Source organism: Corvus cornix, chromosome 5 (genome assembly GCF_000738735.6).
Source record: "Corvus cornix cornix isolate S_Up_H32 chromosome 5, ASM73873v5, whole genome shotgun sequence".
Lineage (NCBI taxonomy): Eukaryota > Metazoa > Chordata > Aves > Passeriformes > Corvidae > Corvus > Corvus cornix.
Genome location: NC_046335.1, coordinates 37,644,444 through 37,666,032, shown reverse-complemented (window position 1 = coordinate 37,666,032; position 21,589 = coordinate 37,644,444). Strand labels below are relative to the sequence as shown.

Sequence of the window (21,589 nt, the reverse complement as noted above, 5' to 3'; positions counted from 1 at the left end):
TTACACCCTGATTGTACTGTGTTTTACAGTACTGATTATTTTTTTAAGTTCTTAATGTGGAGAGCTATTGCAAAAAGGATATCTTACGTGACTTAATTACTTTTTTAGGCTGTGTTGGAGTAGTTTTAACTGTATTTTTCTTTTCTTCCAGAATGGTGAGCACACATAAAAGATTATCAGAACTCTGTAGCATTTGCATTTGGTTTGAGAGCTTGTGAGAGTGCTCATCATGGAGAAACAGCAGATTGTCCTGGCTAGCCGGGATGGTGGGACTGTGTCTGGTGTAGCGCCTGCTTTCTTTGTCATCTTGAAACAACAGCAGGGAAATGGAAAAGCTGACCAAGGAATCCTCGTAGCAAACAGTGATGCCTGTGCTCTCGCCAGCAGTGTATCAACTCCAGTCAAACCCAGAGTCAAGACCTGCCTCCCAGCTGACTGTGTCTCAGGGGGCATCACTGTCACCCTAGATAACAACAACATGTGGAATGAATTCTACCATCGTAACACAGAGATGATCCTGACGAAGCAGGGGAGGCGCATGTTTCCGTACTGCCGATACTGGATTACAGGGCTGAATTCCAGTCAGAAATACATCCTGGTCATGGACATATCCCCTGTGGACAATCACCGATACAAATGGAATGGCCGTTGGTGGGAGCCCAGTGGAAAGGCAGAACCACATGTTCTAGGGCGAGTGTTTATTCATCCAGAATCCCCTTCCACTGGCCAGTTCTGGATGCACCAGCCAGTATCCTTCTACAAACTAAAACTTACCAACAATACCCTGGACCAGGAAGGTCACATAATTCTGCATTCTATGCACCGTTATCTGCCACGACTTCACCTGGTGCCTGCAAACAAAGCCACAGAAGTCATTCAGCTTAATGGCCCTGATGTCCATACGTTTACCTTTCCACAGACAGAATTCTTCGCAGTTACAGCCTACCAGAACATCCAGATTACCCAGCTGAAAATAGATTACAATCCTTTTGCTAAAGGGTTCAGAGATGATGGGCTGAATAGTCGACCTCAGCGTGATGTGAAACAGAACAGCAACTTAGAATTGGTAGGAGGTGATGTTTTTAGCACTCCTGCCATTTGTGGTCACCCTGCTGAAGTCGATGCATTAGAAGTGCATCAGAGAAGTTTAGATTCTTCATTCATTGGTCAAAACCCATCAGACGTTGAGCTGGATAAAGAGTCCTTTAATGCAGAAGGAGACTTCCTGGGTCTCCTGGACAGTGACCTGCCTTCAGGTGTTATGCCAAAGCTAAAACAAGAAGTCTCTGAAAGGTGGGTTAACACTGCATTTTTAGTACAACCGCTGGTTAAGTGGGATGTTTTGTAAATAAATAACAGGATGTTCAGTGTACAGGTTTACAGCTAAAGGTTGCATGACCTGAAATGGCAGAACAGTTAATATTACTAGAAGCTTTTCTTTGCTCAGTCATGTATCAGTCTTGACTATCTAAGGCGTCTGAGGAATGCAAGAGTTCAGTATTATTTTCTGTGTTGCTTTAGCTCCTGTTGTTGAGAAGCACCGAGGGATTTCTTTTAACCCTCTTAGCATTTTAGAAGGCTAAATTAATTTTTTCAGCGTTTTAGACAGCACATTGCAGTTATCAAAACACTGCCTTTGCTTTTAGGGTTGCTCACCACTGTGACGTGCTGTCTCTATCTATAGCTTCAGTTTTCATTAGTGAAAGTGAATGGTGTGTGGGTATTTAGGTTGGGCACATGTAGGGATTGCTGCAAGGCAGTTGTAACTGGCAGCAAGCCACTGTTTTGTCAATAACTGCTTGGTGTGAATTCTTTTATTCCATGAAGAAGTATGAGGTAGCCTGCCTGTTCGTAGTCAGTTGCCTCATACTTGCTGTGAGGTAAGGGAAGTACTTCAGAATAACTTGGTTTTTCTAAAGCAAGCCTGGCAAAACCTATTATTTTACTGCACTTTCACTTAGTTATGAAAATCCAAGCAATAGAAGAGAGCAGGCTTAGTGAATAGTTAATGTGCATGTAGAGATACTTTGAATGCAAAGAAATGACTGAAAAAAATAGAGGTTTCTTTTCTGCCATGTTGCTTCATGTCACTTTGTTAAAATACCAGGCTTAATCTGCCAAAGATGTAGTGACAAAAGCAACCTTCATAGACCAGTACACAAGAGAATAATTTAACTGCAGGATATCAGGATGATGTTAATGGTTAATGGTGAAATTAGAGGTCAGTTCTTACAGGAGAAAAGTTATATTTGTGATGTAATTGTATTTGTATTACTGTACAACTGTATTATACAAAGGCTGTATTACTATACAATTGCGGTGTGTTTTAGAGAGGATAGAGGTTCCCTCAATTGTTTTTTTGTCTGGCAAGAAGGATCTCCTTGCCTTTTGAGTAACTTTTGAGTAACTTGAGAAAAACTTCAAATTACGAAGTTATCCATACTTTGGCACTTTATTGAGTTTATTTGTAATAATTCTTAAGAGTACTAGACTAGTTTTGAGTTCTAGAGTGCCCAGGCCTTTCTTTTGCAGTATTTTCGTGTGTCAGTCTATTAGAAAGAAGGTCTTCTAGACTTATTTCATTCTCAAAAAAATGCTGTTCTAAGCCATCTTAAATACTGAAAATACACCAATTACAGAGAGGATGGGCTTTTTTTAGTTCCTAAGACCATGGAGAAGGGTTTGGATAACTTTGCATATTGGAAGTAAAACTCAGAAAATAATTATTGTCAGCTTTATTTTGCTTTCATAGTGATATTTCATTTGCCTGGAGAGGGTCATTGAAGCAAATTTTTTTGAGAACTATTTATTCCCAAGGAATAAAAAGCATTGTTTTAAGGACTCAACGACCTTCCTTAAAAATAGCTGATGCAAGTTGGCAGATTTAATTTCTTTTGGTGCAGAGCACGTTAGATTCCTTCTCTGGTTCTGCCTCCAAGGCAGTTGATCTCTGAAAAGTGCTAAAAGCTGCGCAGACAGGAAAAGGCTGCAAAAGATCTTTCTGTTGTCTGGCTTGGAAGCACCTGCCACTTGATGAATAAATGATACTACTGTCCTAGAACTACTTTCAAGCATTGTCCAGCTTTTTGTTACATGTTCTTGTAATCTGTGTGAAAAAGTCAAATTCTTTACTTGGAAAGAGAAAATTGATCTTATCCAAGAAATGGTGACAGTATCTTTGTAAGTGCTGGAGTTTTTCAGAATATTAGTTCTCCTTCTTTCTTCTGAATCTGTTCACAGTGTTTTCATGCCATACGGTTGAGTTTAGATGTATATCAGCCTTTCAAGGACAGCGCTGAGAGTGTGGCATTTTTCTTTCTCAAACCAAACATATTAATATTTACATATTAATGAAGTCTGGGCAGTATGGGTTTTTTTGTGGTGGGCAAGCTCTTAGTAGTACTTGATAGGCACTATCTTGCTTTTAGGCAGGGTAGTGATTTTTGCTGAGCTTAGATTTGAGTGAGAAGCAAGTTGGAAACTGCTACCTGTCAGATAATCCTCTGTGAAAGAAGTGGAGTTCCTAGTGCTGTTGAGGGTGATACTCCCCACCAATACTCAATTCTTCTGGCGTTTTTGAGAATAGAACCACGTTAAAGGTTGCATATATCGAAGAGTAATTTTAATCCTGAGTTATTAGAGGACTTCAGAAATAAAGGACTATTTTCTTTATCCACAGTATTATGTGGGTTCTTTCCCTCCTGCTTCTGTGGTCTGATAGTATGTTTAGTTTAATTAGATGTGTTGTAAAGAAAACAAATGTTTGAGTTGTGGATACTTCTATAGAAATGCTTATGCCTGGACACACTCAGATGTTTAGGCCATGGAAGGTACCACAAACAAACTTTACTGGTTCTTAGGTCTTACAGGCTAATGTACTCTTTCTCCTTTCCAAGGTCTTTTGAATTTCCTTCTTCAAAAATAAAAAATCTGTGGGATTTTTAATGCTCCAGTAGTCTTGTTATTCTAATTTAGTTGTCTTGTGCTTAGTCTTGACAGTTCGGTTTTTTTCCTTTCTTGCCTTTGTTTTGGGAGAAGAAGGAAAGTGATTATCCTTCAAACCTCTGCCATAGATGGCTAGATTAATTCCACAAGAAATCAGATTCCCCCTCCAACTCCTCCCGAGTGTATTTTAAAATGATGTACCTACAAAAAAAAAGTGTCTTGGTACTGTCAAAGAATGAGCATCTTAATGGTTTTTAATCTGGAAAACGCCAAAAAGGCAATTTCTCTTCTTTTGTTGTCATATTGCAAGGGTGCAAAATACATTACTTGGGCTATAAGAAAGTTGGTTTAAATATGAGCATCATTCCATATCAGATGAAGAAAGAGCTAGTTAAGACACTGTTTCACCGTTTTTACCTGATCTTGGATTAAGTTCAGTATTTTGAGAGGACAAACTTTGATTCATCTTCCCATAGATTAGAGGAAGAGAAGTTTCTGTGACTACTTATGTTACCGGTAACTTTACAAACTAAGGGCCAGATGAAATTGCTTCAGTGTTAAAAAGCAACTTTTTTATTCTTTGAGAAGGTGGTTATTGCATCAGAATTTAAAAACAGCATTTTGTGCAAATCCCTTATCTTCTCGTGCATATACATGCATGGGTCATACCTCACGCTTGTCACCACCTGGCTTATGGTTGCATTATGCAGAATAAAACAATGTTTTTGTCTAGAAGTTTCAGTGTTACAGCATGGTTTTTTGGTTTGGATACTGTCCAGATCCCTAATAGAAACGTGATCCTTAGCTTGCATGTACACACCTTGTAATAAAGGAAAATTACTAGAGAAGTCCAGGCTTTACTGGGCTTCCAACTGGAAACAGTAAAACTCAGATGAGAAATTTATTTGTGGCTTGCAAGTTTGCTAGGGTTTTTTGCCTTTTTATTTTCAAGAATTTTAAGGTAGCAGAGCTGATGCGTCTAAACTATATTTACTTTAATTGTGGATCAGCTGTACTGAATCAACCTCTTAGCTTAGTATTGTGGCTGGATTTTCAGCTGCCAATAACCTATAAGTAGTCTGTCTGCATTTCTTTCACGGTAAACTCACTGACCGAGAAAAGCTTTTTAATCTTACATTTCACATTATTAATTAAATGAAGGCTAGAAAATTTCTAATAGACAACTCACTGTCCAGAGAAAACAGTAGACAAAACAGGACGGGTATCTACTTTCCTGCTGCCTGCTGTTCCCTCACAAGTCATGTTTTTACTTAAGCTTAATGCTGGTTACTTAGTGTCCTTATGAGTTGCAGCAAGTTTTCTAGATGGCTTCTCTTGTTCTTTAGAATTTCATATGTAAATATATAAATCTGTATCTTGACTGTCAGCGCCCTGTTTAAATACTGCAGTCTTTCTTCATGAGGGGAATACTCCCAGCTCCCTGTGTCCCAGCTTTTCTCCCTTAAGTATGTCCTCAGTCTACACTGGAAGGAACCACTTCTTTTCCCCTTTCTTGATTCCAGCTGTGGGTTCAACTGAGCATAGCACTTTAAAGGGGGAGGGGTGGATAATATTAATGATAAAATATACACACATACATATATACATCCAATATATGTAAAGTAATATTCACTCTATATAATATATTAGTACTACAGTTATGTTAAATTTTATTTGAAATTTTCATCATTAATGAAGAATTTTACTTTTAATAACATTTTAATACCATGAAATTGACAATAATAATTTAATGTAATTAAAATTATATGCAATGTATCATACAATCAATTTTAAGGTATTATCGGAATACTGTGTGATACATGGAGTAAATAAGTCCTGACCTTTTTTTCTGAGTTCTATTCTGGATGTGAGTTTCTGGCTTCATACCTTAGCAGTTTTCTCTTATGACAAGGAGCTGGGTTCTGATACACTAAACAAAACTGGTGACTGTAGTTCTTTGAGTGATGTGTCTGGCCCTCAGAGAAGCCCATCATCAGAGTGTAGCTGCCTGTACTGTTAGTCTTCAGTATCTAATGCATGCTATTTGGAATTCTGGTTAGGTTAGTACTCAGACCTAGTGGAAAATGCAGCAGGATTCAGTAGGATATTAGTATTCTGTAAGTGTTCAAATAACAGTTGAATTTAGGAGTTGTCAGTATGTGGCTTCAGCATGCATTAACTAAAATTTTGGTGCATTAAGGGCTCACTTGGCTTCTTACTTGCAAGCACAATGGCTTTAGTGTCTTAACGAGATACACAACAAACTAAGGCCACTTCTTGAGCATTTCAAATATGACAGCTTATCGTGAGTTCATGCTGAGTAAAAGAGGAAAAAGTGCAAATGTCACCCTGATATTCGCAAGGAAGGAAGTTGTGCTGCTGCCTTCAGATAAGAAGTTGGATTGTTCTTAATAATGGCAACTTCTTGGGGTTTCTTGAGTGTTTACTTCTAAAAACATACGCTTGTAAGTGACAGCTTATTTAGCAGACTTATGTCTGGGAGCATTTTGGAAGCTTTTTACAATATGTAACAAAGGATTATGGGAGATGGCGGAATTGTGGTGAAGGAGATTTCATAAAGATCTTACGTTGTGTTTTGGTTTTGTCCCCTCCCTCCCACCCCAGTTCCATTGCTAGCAGTTACGAAAGCAATTCCCGTGTGGCATCTCCACTGGACCCAAATGGACACTTCAATGTAGTCGTTAAAGAGGAGCCAGTAGATGACTATGACTACGGGTCAAATATTTGCACACAAGAAATAACTGTGAAACAGGAAGACACAGATGAAGAAACTGATGAGTATTCCAATACTGAGGATGATGATCCCATTGTACAAAAACACCTAATGAGACGCCATGAAACAGATGGAATTGATGGAGAATTCAGGTCTAGGAAGCGTATGCTAACCAGTCCTTCAGGCGTTGCCAAAGCAAAAATGTTAAAACTGGATAGTGGTAAGATGCCTGTGGTCTATTTGGAACCTTGTGCAGTCACAAAGAGTACAGTGAAGATATCTGAGCTGCCCCAGACCATGCTTTCCTCTTGCAAAAAGGAGAAATCACCTTTGGGTGCAGTCCTGGATTCCTTGCCCATGTGTTCTGAAAATCACAAAGACTCCTGCTCAGGCACAGTCCCTGTGCCTGAGGAGTTAGTTATGAAAAAAGAATCTCCTGGGAGTAAAATGTCACAGAAATACTGTTCAATCGGAGCGGCCCAGTGGGCTGTATCCAAATCACCTAATTTTAATCTCAGGGGCTCAGTAAGTTGTGACTTTCCGGATAAGGAGATGTGTGGCAGAAAAAGGCCTGGGATACTGAAGAACCCTATGTCCCTCAAAGGCTCTGGTAACAACCAAACCACCTTATCATCAGTTACAAATAAAAGAGGAAGGCCACGGAAACTGAAAATTTCCAAGGCTGGTCGACCACCTAAAGGTATAGGGAAAACTGTAGTAACGAGCAAGAACACTTCTCTGGGGCCTGGCAGTATCCTTCCAGATGTTAAACCGGACCTTGAAGATGTTGATGGTGTTCTTTTTGTGTCCTTTGCATCAAAGGTAAAATCTCACTGTTGTGAGTAAAATCCAAAAACCTTTTAAAGCCCTTTGTGCTTACAAGCTGAAGTTATATGTTCTTTTAACCTGAGTTTGGAGTTTTGTGGCCTCTTTCCAAATCTGTTCGTATTTTGACCCTGTGTTACTTATAACATTGTCTTCTTCTTGCAGCTTAGGAAAAAGTAGTGGAACTTAGAGTTCTGTATAAAAAAAATGCATGCTTGTTTATGAAACAGTCTCATGTTTTGAGTAATTTGGTGATATTTGATGTGGCTTAGTTTGCATCTAAGTGTTTTAAGGTATCTTAACTTACTCAAGGCTCTTCATGTATGTAGGAAGCTCTTGACATTAACACTGTTGATAGAGCTGGTGGAGAAGAATCACAGAATCTTCAGGCTCCCCTGTCGACTACAAGTGATCCAGGTACTTTTTTTTTTTTTGTGAGTGGCTCTTCCCTGCAATAAGGGAATTTGTAAAGATACACTGAAAAATTAATAATGAAGTCAGTTTTTTTGCATGGCAAATGTTTTTTCTATGTTCTCTTATTTTTTGAGTAGATTGTCAAGCAAGGATACAAGTACTGGAAAAGGAGTTGATGGAAGAGCTGAAGACCTTGAGGCATAAACAAGTAATACATCCTAGCCTTCAGGAAGGTAAGTGGTGGAGTGGTGGTGTACATACTGCTGCACCTGGTTGATCATTACACTTAGTCATACTGAGCTGATAATTTCCTACTGGTGCCAATACTGTATATGCCTAATAAAGCTGGGACCTGTCTTTTCATTTGCACACATTTCTGTTGCAAACTAGAAAATTTGGAGGTGTCAAAAGGTGAATCATGACTCTCCAACAGGAGAGCAAGAGTCTGCATGTTATGTGCCTCTTGCAAAAGTTGCTGAGCCTTCCAACAGTGCCTGTTTTGTAATGATGTAAACCTGGTTGAAAGCAGATGGAGTTGGTTTTACTCCTTCATAAAAGTAGGCATTTCCTGGTACTAGAATAGCTAGAGATCCAGGAACACTTAACTAAGACATTTACTGTGTTTTGGGTCCTAATTTCTTTGAGTCCCTATTCATCCTGTTCCCTAGCCATGTAAAAGGGCCAAGCTGAGGTACTTGCAGTTTGTGATCTATTTATATGCAATGTTATCTTGAGGTAGATGGAGGAAAGTCAAGGATCCACAGAGTGGAGCTTCGTGTTCTTTCTACTGATGATGTTGAAAGACATCAGCAATAGTAGTCCTGAGACCAATGGCATTAACATAGGCATCAGAGCAGGTGATGAAATTATTGATACACATGGAAGTGTTGTACTTCATACTCCTGAGGTTCTGGCACTGAGTGTTTCAAACACATAACTGTAATACTGTAGGGACTGAGACTCCAGGTACTGATCTTGACTATGATACGAGCTGTTCTGGGCCCTCACAGAGCTTCTGTGGTGAAGAACATTGGATTATCTTGAATGGTTTATGCATGGGGTATGATGAGAACTAGCAATGTTAAGCCTTTTTAGGATTTTATTGTGGACCTCCTAGGTGTTACCTTTACCCAAGAAAGTATCATAAAATTACAGTGTGTTGGCAACCATGGATAGATTGGCAAGTACAGCACTAGTGAGGGCTGTTTTACTTATGAGATGATCCTGCAACTGGGAACATGTACAACCCACATGCTTTTTCTCCAGCTGAAGTGTGAGTTGCCCTCTGAAGGGTTTTGAGCAGTTCAGAGATACTACAAAATGGACAAGAAATGTCAAGCATTAGGCTAAGAAAGAGACATCTGAAAAATTTTGATTTTCTTGCGTGGTTATGACCATCATTTCCAGTGTTGGATGGTAATCTGCTGAGCCTATTAAATAGTGAAATTGCAATTCAGCAGTGATGGAGATGAACCACAGCTTCTAATTTTTAGAGGGAAAAGAAGATATGGGAAAACTATTGGCAGCAAGAGGTTACTACAATAGATGTAGTCTGATCAGGCTGTAAAGTGAATTACAATATGAATACTTTCGTTGTTAGACTTCATCTGCTGCATGTGAACAAGGAACCAGACTTTCTCCAGATTACCTTCATCTACCAAATAGTTACAGATCTCTTACCTTGCAGATTTGAGATTGTGGAAGGAACAGACATAGCAGTTTTGATGTTAACTCTGGTTTTGATTCTCAGCAGTGTAGTTGAGAAGTTTAAGATTCTTTTTGAGATTCACTAATGAAATGTTGAAGCTGTACCTGAGCCCCACAATTGCTCTTGATCTGTGAAGTTAATAACAGGGTAATCGAGGCTGTCTACATCTTAGAGGCAGAATTGCAGGAAGATGCTTCAGAAAGAAGGAAATCCAACGTAAGTGTGTTAAAAGGAAAGCTCCTGCTGGAGCATTGCAAATGCAATGGGATGCTTCTTTTATCTGAGCTAATTTGAATCCCTGATTATATTCTTGAAAGTTGACGGCACTGTTGCCATGTTTCATATTTCAGATTAATCAGCTGCAGCTGATGGAGAGGAGAGAGTTCTTAAAGTTCTTCATTTGCTACTGTTTGCTTACAGCAACTGAAATTTAGCAAGGCTCTGGAGATGATAGAAATTTTAAAAAGTGATAGTTCACCTATTGTGTATGGGGATGTCTTTACTGACATAATACTTAACTGTTACTGTTCGTACTCTGTTCATACTGTCTGCCGTCGTTAGACGTTGCACTTCTTGGACTCATCGCTCTTGGGTTTTGTCTCAGTGTTTTTTATTTCATGATTCTGAACTGAAATAATAGATATTGTGCATGCGTGATGTTCTTATTTTTGAGTGTAAAACAAAGATAGGCTTGATTTTGCAGGTGACAGAAAGGAGTGTGAAGAAAAATAAACTCTCTACTCTTTCCATTGTACTTGAGTAGAGAAAAGAAATGGTTGGCATCTTGACATTTGTCAGTTGACATGTTTTTATACAAAATGCCAGATTGACTTGCTTCTCATTTTCCCTATGTAGATATGAAAATTACATCTCACTAGACTGTCTTTGATAACAGTATCTGTTTAAACCACCCTGCCTGAGATTTGTTTCATGTCAATCGTTTTCAAGCTGCTAGTAATCTGGTCACTGTGTTTCCACTTGTGAACATAAACATGTACAGCTAGCACAAGGTTTCTACTGTACATGCAAACACTACTTTGTTTCTTGAGCCTTGTCAAGTCATACATTTTCAGTTTCAAGATGCATACATTTAATGTATTCATTTCAAACTTGTGGGCAACAGGAGCAACATTTGTAAGTTTCTATAGCTAAAGATCAAAACAGATGTTCTCAGCTCCCAGCTGTGAGCTGAATTTGATAGACAGTGATTTCTTTAATTCAGTGTAACAATATTTTCTGAGAAGGTGCAATATCAATTTTCCTAGCTTTTGCTTTCCTCAGCATTTCTATATATTTGTTTTGCCATTGACAAAGATAGCTTTCGTTACCAAGTAAATCTTTCATTTGAGTATTGGGGGTTGTTAGTGAAGGAACATGTTGATGCCATCACAAATACTTCAGTGCCTATAACAACAGAGATTGTTCAGTTTCTTTATAGCCATTTTCCCACCTGTTTCGGGGGGGGGGGGGAAGCTGTTTTATTGTGAAGCGCCAAGACTGGGGAAAACCGTAACGTGCTGAGCTTTGGAGAATTTGTTAACCCGAGTCCTGAAATTGCTGTCTAAACTCATTTTTGTATCATAACAGTCAATCAAACACACACACATTCTTCAGACCTAAAATGTGGTTTGTTGTCTCTTACTGCTGGTTGAAACTGATATATGCTTGGTATGTGTTCTTGCATGAGTTTAGCTCTGTGCAAACGGGGATGTATAAGTACTGCTGGCAGGCTTGGTAACTTAGGGATATGAAGTGTCAGTCAGTTGTGTTCGGTTCAGAGAGTAACTCTAGCCTTCAAAGATGTAAATGGTGCTGACTTCTTCAGAAAAACAGACAAAAGGTTTTATTATGAGATTTATTACAACACTGGCACTGTGGTTAATAAATTTCTTTGAAAACTTCAGTAGCAATCAAAAAAACTATGAAAAGTAATTCAATTTTTTTTCTCAAATTCCCATAGTGTAAAATGCTCTTTAATTTATACCTGCTATAAATCCAGTGTAACTGTTATAGCACTAATGCTTTTTTTCAAGTCTCTTAAAATGGTGGGTGAATGCCAGAAAAGCCCGTGGTACCTGAATGGTTTATCTTTTAGTAAATATCTTAACTTTCTTTTTTCTAACATCTTGCTGCATTGAGATATTTACTGATGCTTGCTTCTTGTAGTGGGACTGAAGTTGAATTCTGTGGACCCAACAATGAGCATCGACTTGAAGTATTTGGGTGTGCAGCTTCCACTTTCCTACTCAAATTACTCTCTGTGGAGCTATCCAGGTACCAACCCCAATTCTCCAGGTGTGTAGAATATGAATTTGCTGTAATCTCAAGTGTCACTTTTTTGTTATCAGTGATGAGAAGAAGAGAAGGGCTATTTAGTTCACCTTGGTATCTAAAGAGATTAAAACTAAAGTGACAAAATAGGAGAACTTCCTTAGATCATTACATGGTTACTGGGCAAGGAGTCCTGAGTAATTGCAGCTGGATTGTGTTTGGGGTTGCCGTTTTGGAATGGCTGTGGTCCAGTAATAGTATCTATTTTATACTGACCTCTCAAATTGCTCAGAAAAGGCTTAAGCAATCTGAATTTGTCTGATGTTGCTCACATACCAAACAAAAAAAAAAGTTGTTTTTAACAGAGCTGAGTATCAGAATTTTCCAGAAGACCTTGAGATGCCATGTAGGGGCTACCCTATAACTTCATGATAATTATTTATTACAAGAGTTGTGACTGATTGTTCTTTTTTAAACTTGCTTGGTATCCAGACAAGTGGATTTCTCATTATACTGTGACTATGATTCTCATACTGTTGTTAGGTACTGTTTTTAATAGTGAACTGGATGGACAAAGTCCATCTTATATACTTATCTGCCTTCTACTTAACTGCTTCTCCCACTGTAATGTTCTGATTACTTAGGTCTTTCTTAGTCTAGTGCTTTTAAGAGCTGGTAGAGGCAGATGTTGAATTTCAGATTGTTTACACTGCAGGAGAGGAAGATTCAGTTCAGAAGACCTCAGTCAGCTTAGTGTCCAGTGCAATTATTTCTAGCCTAACAATATGTTAAATGGCCGCACAGATCCCTGTTAATATTGTAACATTCCATCTTAGTTCCCACAGTTGATGCATAACTTGACAGAGATGTTACTGTTTTCCTTCTGTGGTTATTCACTGTCCATGCCCCTAATTGAAACTCATCTGAATTTGTCAGAACACCGAACGTTAACCCAAGTTTCTGCAGGTGTCATAGAGGTCATTGGCTCAACTGAGGGGAGAGAATCAAATTACTCTTCTTGCTGAGTGAGGCTGTAGTATGAGCTCAAAACCTGCCTGTTCCATTTTAGCCTACTAATTAGTTCATTGGCCCATTAGTCTCTTGGAGCCAACTGCTTTTGCACATTGCTAAGGAGATTAAAACTGAAAATAAAGGAAACACTTTTTGTATGGGATAGCAGATGCTCGGCCATAGAGCAGAACTCTACAGGAAGCTTGGCCTTGTTAAATACTCTGTTAATTAAAAAAAAAGTGAAAATCAAGTTGCTTCAAACCTTTTGATTTTGCTACTGTTCACCTATCCCTGAAAAGGAATAAGCAGAGTTTGCTATGACACTAATTACAATCAAACTTGGTTCATAAACTGAGGCTAGATTTCTTCTTTTCCAGATAGTGGATTTCCTTTTGTTTCCAGGACAGGAAAGACAAACGATTTCACAAAAATCAAAGGCTGGCGAGGGAAGCTTCATGGTGCTTCCAGAAATGAAGGTAAAAAAACTAAAAAGAGAGAGATCAATGTACATATTTCCAACATGTGGCCATTTTCTTGACCTTCCATAGACCTTGCAATCTGGTATTTGTGTGTCTTAATGAGAGATATTTTTTTTATATTGAAACTGTTATGATTAAAGAGTTTTTTAGTACTGGTTCCATAGTCAGGATGGAGATTAATGAGGGAAGAGAGAAACTTTGAGTAAGATAAAAATATGTGTTCTGTGGTACACAGAAGGCTCAAGTGAAGAGCAAAGGTGTAATAGTTTTGGTTTTGTTTGTGTTTTAAGTTTATATGGAAGTGTGGTAATTCTAGAATTCTGTTGCCTCAGGGACCCTAAGGAACCTGAGTAATTTTCGTTTATATTGGTGTATCTTAAACTCCAGTTAGAGCACGTATTCCTCACATATTTGATTACTTTGCCATATGTCAAATGGACTGTTGAAAATTTGCCAGTTTTTTACTTTAGATCAAATATTTAAATGGTACCTTCTGCACTTCTATGCAGTGTTGTGTTGGAGTATTCCAGATACGTCATGCTATACCAGATAGGCCAGGTGCTTAGGACAAACAAAGTAAGAATAGAAGCACAGAAGCCCTGTAGTGGTTTCGGGCATGAATGCTGTGTGGGGTCTGGCTGAGCTGGAGTTCATTTTCCCCACAGCAGCGCTCTCAGTGCTGTGCTCTGCACTGGCAGCTGGGAAGGTGTTGGTAACACACCAGTGTTGTGGCTACTGCTGAGCAGTGCTCGCACGCACCAAGACTGCCTCTCAACATTCCCCCCTCAGCAGTAGCCAGTGGGTGGGCATGGTCTTGGGAGGGAACATAGAACAGCTGACCCAAACTGATCAAAGGGATATTCCATGATGTATGTCTGCTCAGCAGTAAAAGCCTAAGAGAATGGAGAAGGAGGGAGGGCATTTGTTACTTACGATGTTTGTATTCTGGAGTAACTGCTTCTTGTTCTGAAGCTGTGCTTCCTTCCTGGGAAGTGCCTGAGCATCACCTGCTGATGGGAAGTAGAGAACAAATCTTTTCTTTTCCTTTGCTTCCACACATGGCCTTTGCTTTTACTTTATTAAACTGCTTTTATATTGACCCATGAGGTTTTTTGCAGCTTACTATCAACCGTCTATTCTGCTGAGAAGGGGAGTAATAGAGTGGCTTGGCAGGCACATGGAGTCCAGCCAAGGCCAACCCACCACAAATATGTGTGCAAGATCTCCACAAAAACAGTTGTGCAGGCTGCTGGTTGTGTTTCAGAATGGATTATATTTGGTGTGCCTATGTTATATACAGTTCTTGTAGATGAGTGCATTTTTTGGAGATGTATTTACCTATCCTACGGTGTTTAATTATGATAAGATTTAACTTCAGGAGTTGAAGTACTCTTCATTTATTTAGGTGGCAGTTCAGAAGGTTCTTTGAAGAATCGCTCAGCATTCTGTAGTGACAAGCTGGATGAGTACCTGGAAAATGAAGGGAAATTGATGGAAACAAGTATGGGATTCTCTTCTAACACTCCCACTTCTCCTGTGGTGTATCAGCTTCCCACTAAGAGCACTAGCTATGTTCGAACGCTCGACAGTGTTTTAAAGAAGCAGTCCACTGTAATTCCATCAACATCTTACACATTCAAGCCTGTTCCTCCATCATCTACCTCTAGGAAGACAAAGACTCAAACCAGACAGACATCTACAATCAGTAGAATAAAATCTTACAAGCCTATTCTGCCTTCACCTTTTCCTGCAAAGCAGAAACAGAACTCATCAGGGGAAAAGGCTGCTAAGTCTGCTAGCAGTTCGAGTAACCAAGCAGATGGTTGTGCTCTGCCAACTGTGGATGAAAACACGTTTCCAAAGCAGATCAGTTTGCGTCAAGCACCACAGCATCAACAAGCACTTCGTCCACCAGGTTTGTCTAAATCTCAAGTGAAGTTAATGGACTTGGAAGACTGTGCTCTCTGGGATGGGAAACCACGGACCTATATTACAGAAGAGCGAGCAGACATCTCTCTGGCAACCCTGCTTACAGCTCAGGTAGATCTGTAATGGTTCTTTCTTTTCTGTACTGTTGCTTTTTTTAATCTGCCCACTTACGGATGTTGCATAGAGATGCAGAAAATAAGACCGAAGCTGCTAAGGATCATGATAAGGCATGAGATTCCTTTGTGGTGTAGTCTTTGCAGTGAAACTTGAGGAGTGCTGACTTAGCAGTATGTGAAAAAACTACTTGTGATAATAGTGTGTTGATACAAATTATTAATAATTTGAATTGTTTAAAATTTTCACCATTAAAAATTTGGGTTAATACAATTGTTATTCAGTAACTGCATTTCCTTGCTATTTTCCTTTTTATGTTTTCTGTTGAGCTAACTGCAAGAAAATCCTGGTCATGTAATCTGCTTGTCATATGATAACTTCTTTTGCTTTTTTCACATCCTGCTTATTACCAGGATGGTTTTGCTTTCTCCAGTTGCCTCTCAAAAGACTTCAAATGCAAACTCTGTTCTGTTGGGTTTTTTTGGTTTTCTTTTTGTATAGAGGACAAGTTTTCATATGTAGACAGTGTAACTGGAGGGGTTTTCTAAATGAACTTTGAATAGCAATTTTGCATATGCTTGATTTAATTTTACTAAAATATTTCTCTTACTAAAATTTGAAGTCTATGCTTCTTTAAAACTTCTTTTAGGCATCTCTTAAAAGCAAACCTATCCACAAAATAATAAGACGACGAGCACCTCCGTGCAACAATGATTTCTGCCGACTGGGTTGCATATGTGCCAGTCTGGCACTGGAGAAACGTCAGCCTACCCACTGCCGCAGGCCAGACTGTATGTTTGGGTGTACCTGCCTCAAGAGAAAGGTCATGCTGGTGAAGGGAGGATCAAAACATAAGAAAATGATGAAAAAGGCTGTGCGTGGAAAGCTTGTGCTGTTTGGAACAAAAGGACAACAGCAAGAGGATGAAGATGTGGAAGAAGAGGGTGATGGGGAAGAAGAGGAGATGAAGCAGAAAGACAGGAAGAAGAGGAAAAGGGTGGAATACAGTGAGTATTGGTGGAGATTACAGCAAACAACCAGTCTTGGTGGGCATTTTTTATTAGGATGTAGTAGTGATGCCATTTCTAAATCCAGCTGACTTACAGGAAATAACACCTTTCCTTTTTTTTTTTTTAAATTCTTACTTACGTGATCAGCATTTTGGGCACTATGTAGTTATTTATTGAATCAAATAGCTGGAGTTTTGTTTTGGTAGTTTAAACTCTTGTTCAACTCTCCAAATGTCTTTAAAGACTATGGATATGAGATAATTACTTCTGTCATTGTTGGTAATGTTCACTGTTACAGTGCTCTTATCTTTCCCTGTTAATGAATTAAGTATCTAGAGCTGTGTTTTCAGTTGCTGTAAGTAGCTGTATAGTTCATGGATTTCATTGAAAATACAGTTATTTATGGTAATTTCAGATCTGGCCTAAGGTATGCTCAGAAAACCAAATTGGTAGAAATTGTGTCTGAATTTACATTTTCAGTTTCTTCCTAACCATACTTTTAGGAATAGCTAAAACAAAGTATTCTCTGGTGTTCTACTGGAATAAATTATTTCTTCCATACAACTGCAGTATACAGGTCTGGGATTTTTTTGGGTGTTACCCAGTTTTTCAGTATGCACCATCAGTGAAGGTCACTAATTTTCAGTGTTTTTGTGTATCTTCTATCGCAGTAAAAATGAGAAACGAGGACTAGTGTAGAAACATTTTTATTTTTATTTCTTCTTTCTTGTAGACAAATCCCAGTCACTTTCGACTAGAATTTGAGGCAAGAAAAGCAACCAGCAGAATTTTCTGGCAGTTTGAACTAGCTGCATGGCTAGACCTCAAACGCAAACAAAAAATTCTGTTACTGCTGTGATAGATGGTGTTTCACTTGTAAGTAATTTTTGGTTTTTTCTCTTTTTTTTCAGCTATCTGTGACTCAGAGCCAGAACCACCTGTTAGGAATTGTCCATTGTGGGTGAAAGTAGAAGGTGAAGTAGATCCAGAGCCAATTTATGTCCCAACACCATCTGTTATTGAACCAGTTAAATCTATGGTACTTCCCAACCCAGAGGTCTTGCTTTCTAGTAAGAACAGATCTTCCAGTGGAACAAAACCAGGCAGAATGTACACTCCTAGACCCAATCCAGTGGTAAGAGAAAAAAAGAGATGCATGTTTTTCTTTGTACTGAAAATTAAAACAAATACTGCCAAAAGCTTCTGTGCTAGGCAATTCTAGAGAAGTTTGAGGTGAAAGCCTAGGACTGACTGCCCATAGGTGTGTTGATAAGCTAGGATGAATTGACTGTATACAAATCTTTAACTATGTCCCTCTTCTGTTGAGAATTTACTGTAGCAATATGGAGATGGTGGAAAGTGATTATGGTTCACTAATAGCCTCATTTAAAAATACAGTATTATATGCTATTTTTGTCAAGATTATTATTAGTACTGTAATATTTATAAAAGTAATTAGCTACATAATGTAGCCTATCTAAGTATGAATTACATGCAAAAAATGTTTGGATACAGACATAAAGTGTTCAGTGTAGTTCTGTAATTTTTTTTTTTTGTCCTTGAGGTTTCACTGCCAGTGTTCTAAGAATCTGGCTTTGTGTCTCCTCTCACCTTAGCATCAGAAAAAAGCAACAACAGCAGTAGAGGAAAAACAGCCATAGAGTTGAGTGTAGTTATATCTGAAGAACAAACATACCAGAGTAGTTATTTAATGTATACCAGATAATGTTAAACAATGCATAACACTTAGGATTTGTTTCTTCACTTAGAAGAATTTTTTTTAATTTTTGGAGGCTGGTGGTGGCAGACTGGACTATGTGATGATACTGAGAGGGCAGATCTAGCTTTAAATGCTGGACTTTTCTCTGACTCTTACTATTGAAGCAATTATGTTGAACTGTTGTTAGAAAGCAAAGCTGTTCCGTGAATCCAATGTGCATCTCGAACAGAGAGGAGAAGTTTTTGTCTATTTTTTTTTTCTTTTAGATTCGAGAGGAGGACAAGGATCCTGTCTACATGTACTTTGAAAGTTTGATGACTTGTGCAAGGGTGCGAGCCTATGCACACAGGAGAGAGGAGAAAAAGCAGCAAAAAGACAAAAGTGATTCACAGAGTTGTAGTGTAAAGGTACGAAGTTATACTGTAACTAGTGTGTATTATAGAGCAGGCAGAAATATTGAAAATGTTTAAGTAATTTTTTCCCCAGAAACTCCTACATGACATGAGGGCTTGACTTGCATTTGATGGTGGTAGGGCTGTGGAAGCTGGAGCCTAAATCGCTTTGCAGTGCTGGTAAACTTACGCTGTTACTGTGCTACACATTGTCTCACCTGGGGAAATGCCTGGCTGCCCCAGGTACATTATTATGTAAGGCTTAAATGTTCATTGTTAATAGAGCCCTTCTAAGATGAAGCCTGTAACATTGTCAAACACAGCATATATTTATGATTTGGGGTGAACTAGTTCATTTTGTGCTGTAATTTTTAGTGCGGAAGTGAGATGTATAGGGTGAATATTTCCTTGCATTTCTTTCCTCCAGCAGGAGCATGAACCAGAGCTTCAGCCTCCTGTGAAGGCAGCCTGTGAGGTAGACAAAGACACTAATAAATCCAAAGGTAAGAGCTGAGTCGTGAGTATAATTCGACCTCTTGGTAGTTACACGTTTTTGTGGTATTTCTTAAAAAAAGTAGCTACTGATGAAACAGAAGTCTGTTTGCTGGGGGAGTTACTACAGTTGTTAATAAAAATCTTATGATATGCATACAGTTCTCTTAGCAGCTGGGGGGGAGGGAGGCACATGGAGGTACAGCAGACTAAATATCCAGTACTTACTGCTGCTCTAAATGTAAAATGACCTGTGCTGCAGCAGCTTGTTTAGCAATAAGAGATAAAACTGCACGACACTTGTCTTCAAGAGAGTTGATTAGGTACTTGGTAAGAAATGGAGATGAATGGTTTTGCTTTGTCTGGGTATTTTTTTTTCCCCTCTTCTTTTCTTTACTATTACTTTGTAGTTACTGAAAAATTAAATATCCAAGTAGTACTGGGAGGATGGGATCCTCATATTCTTGACATAGAATTGTATGGGACAAGGAAGTGCCTGGGCTTTATTTGGAATTATTTGATAACTGAATTTGTTCAGTTCAAGTTGAAAGATTGAAGTTTTGCTATGTTACAGATACTGGGTTTGAGTTTCTAGTTCATGAAGAAGTAGGCTAGACATCCGTGTTCTCTTTCAGTCTGAAGCGGCCCAAATCATGTTACAAGCCTTAAAATGAGACATTTACTAGAGGCATTATGTCATCTGCTAATGAACTATATCTGCCTTTTTGAGCTTATTTTTTTACTGTTTAATGAATACAACAGCACACTCTACATTTAAGGATGGGAATGGAAAAATAATACAGTTAGTTGAAAATGCCAATGCATTGGTAGGTGAAATTAAAATGGCCAGGACACAGGGCTCAACATCCTTACAGTTTTGCAAAAAGGGACGTTGTATCTCTAATGACATCAAAGGTCATGCTTCTGTTCACACATCTTGTGCAAAAGACAGTTCTGCTAGGTGTGTGTCCTCTCATGCCATTATAGGACACGGGTGCTTTTCTGACTCCAAGAGAAAAGTGCCATCTCTTGAATAACCAGTGATGCTTTCTACTGTGTTGGTGTGTTTGGAGAACTTCTACCTATGTATTGAAACAACCCAGCTTTGTTTAGCTTGTGATGCAATGGGATACAACCTGACGTGGTATGGCTGCAGGGATTGAACCGTGAGAAATAATTACATTAGTTTTGCAGTGAGTTTTGGCTTGCTTGTGAAGCTCTACAAGGGGAGGTGATGCTTTGAACAGTTCTTTTACTTGCTGTTGGCCTACAGCTGAGCTGAGACAAGGGTGGAGGTGTGGGCAGAATGAAATTGTTTGACTATCCAGGTGATTAAATGCCATAGTATTGCAGAAACCTATTTCAATTCTTTCTCAGAGAAAAGCTGGTGGTCTTCCCGTAGTGAGGGGGACTCTTTCTCCACCTCCTATGTTCATCACACCACTCGAGGTGAACCAACCAAACTTATCGAGATTATCTCTGACTGCAACTTGGAGGAAGATCACAATAAGATCTTGACCATCTTATCACAGCAAATCAACAGTAACGCGCCACAGTGCCTCAAAGTGGGTAGCTTCATTATTGAATTGGCTTCGGAATACAAGGCCCAGGATGAGAACCATCCTTCTGTCTGCTCCTCCAAAGTGAAAATTTCAGTGCCGTCCTACCAGCACAAGGACGAGAAGCCTGAGATCCCTGTCTTGGAGATTCCTGATAGCGCAGTGGCGTCATGCAATAACTCAGAAAATGTAAAGGTCATGCGGGCAGAGCCAGTGGACAAACTGCGGGAGAAGCTGCATTGGGGCAAAGGCTTGCCTTTTTATGCAGGGGTTTCTCCTGCGGGAAAGCTGGTTGTCTACAAATGCAAAGCTAATACGAGCCCCTCGGGCTTGATTCAGGTGGGTCCCTCTGCCTTTACTGTGGAGATTAGATGCATCTTCATCCAGTACTATCCCAGAACTCCTTGAAGGGGAGAACACTCTTTAATTTGTCTGCATAGTCTTGTGCCTGTCTGGACAGGAGTTCTTAGAATCTGGTGGCATTCCTCTCCATAAGCTTGTCCCTTTCAAGATTTACTCAATAACAAGAAATCGGATTGGAATTCTGAAATCTGATGGTTTAACTTGTCTTTTTGGTAATTTGGGTCTTGTTGACCCAAGTGCGGAATCTCTCTCAGGATCTTTTTAAGTCTTTCTAGAACCCCATGAAGGTGCATTTGACACATAATGCTTCTAAGTGAATGACTGTATGAGTCCACAAAAAGAATATTTTCTGTCGAAGTATACACTGGGACAAAACTTTAAAACGAAAATGTAAACATTAAATTGCTTTTTGCTACAGCTTACTGTTAATCTTCACTAACATCCTGAATCCTCTTTGTAGAATATATGTTTTTCATCAAGAGACTTCATAATCCTAAATTCAAAGGCTCTTTTTCCTGCAGTTTTGTGTTGCTGGCTTGGTGGTAAGAATTAGTAGTAGGAACTGCAGGGTTAGGGTGAAGATCTTTTTCCATCATAGCTATTTGTGATTATAGTAAAACCAC

The 21,589-nt window shown here is 39.0% G+C and overlaps 1 protein-coding gene across 11 annotated transcripts in view; it reads left to right on the top strand.

Annotated features, from left to right (window-relative positions):
• MGA (MAX dimerization protein MGA) overlaps nucleotides 1-21,589 on the top strand; it is a 58,997-nt gene that overhangs the window by 10,488 nt on the left and 26,920 nt on the right. For 8 of the 11 annotated variants that reach the window (XM_039553376.1, XM_039553379.1, XM_019281221.3 and 5 more), the window contains 12 exons: nucleotides 152-1,293; nucleotides 6,571-7,501; nucleotides 7,834-7,921; nucleotides 8,056-8,151; nucleotides 11,793-11,921; nucleotides 13,286-13,384; nucleotides 14,793-15,427; nucleotides 16,080-16,437; nucleotides 17,352-17,575; nucleotides 18,427-18,567; nucleotides 18,980-19,055; nucleotides 20,422-20,942. In XM_039553376.1, coding sequence (XP_039409310.1) covers nucleotides 230-1,293; nucleotides 6,571-7,501; nucleotides 7,834-7,921; nucleotides 8,056-8,151; nucleotides 11,793-11,921; nucleotides 13,286-13,384; nucleotides 14,793-15,427; nucleotides 16,080-16,437; nucleotides 17,352-17,575; nucleotides 18,427-18,567; nucleotides 18,980-19,055; nucleotides 20,422-20,942 — 4,362 coding nt within the window. In that variant the 5' untranslated portion in view covers nucleotides 152-229. The remainder of the gene's footprint in view (nucleotides 1-151; nucleotides 1,294-6,570; nucleotides 7,502-7,833; nucleotides 7,922-8,055; nucleotides 8,152-11,792; nucleotides 11,922-13,285; nucleotides 13,385-14,792; nucleotides 15,428-16,079; nucleotides 16,438-17,351; nucleotides 17,576-18,426; nucleotides 18,568-18,979; nucleotides 19,056-20,421; nucleotides 20,943-21,589) is intronic. The other 3 variants (XM_010413902.4, XM_010413924.4, XM_010413917.4) reach the window with 3 other exon arrangements.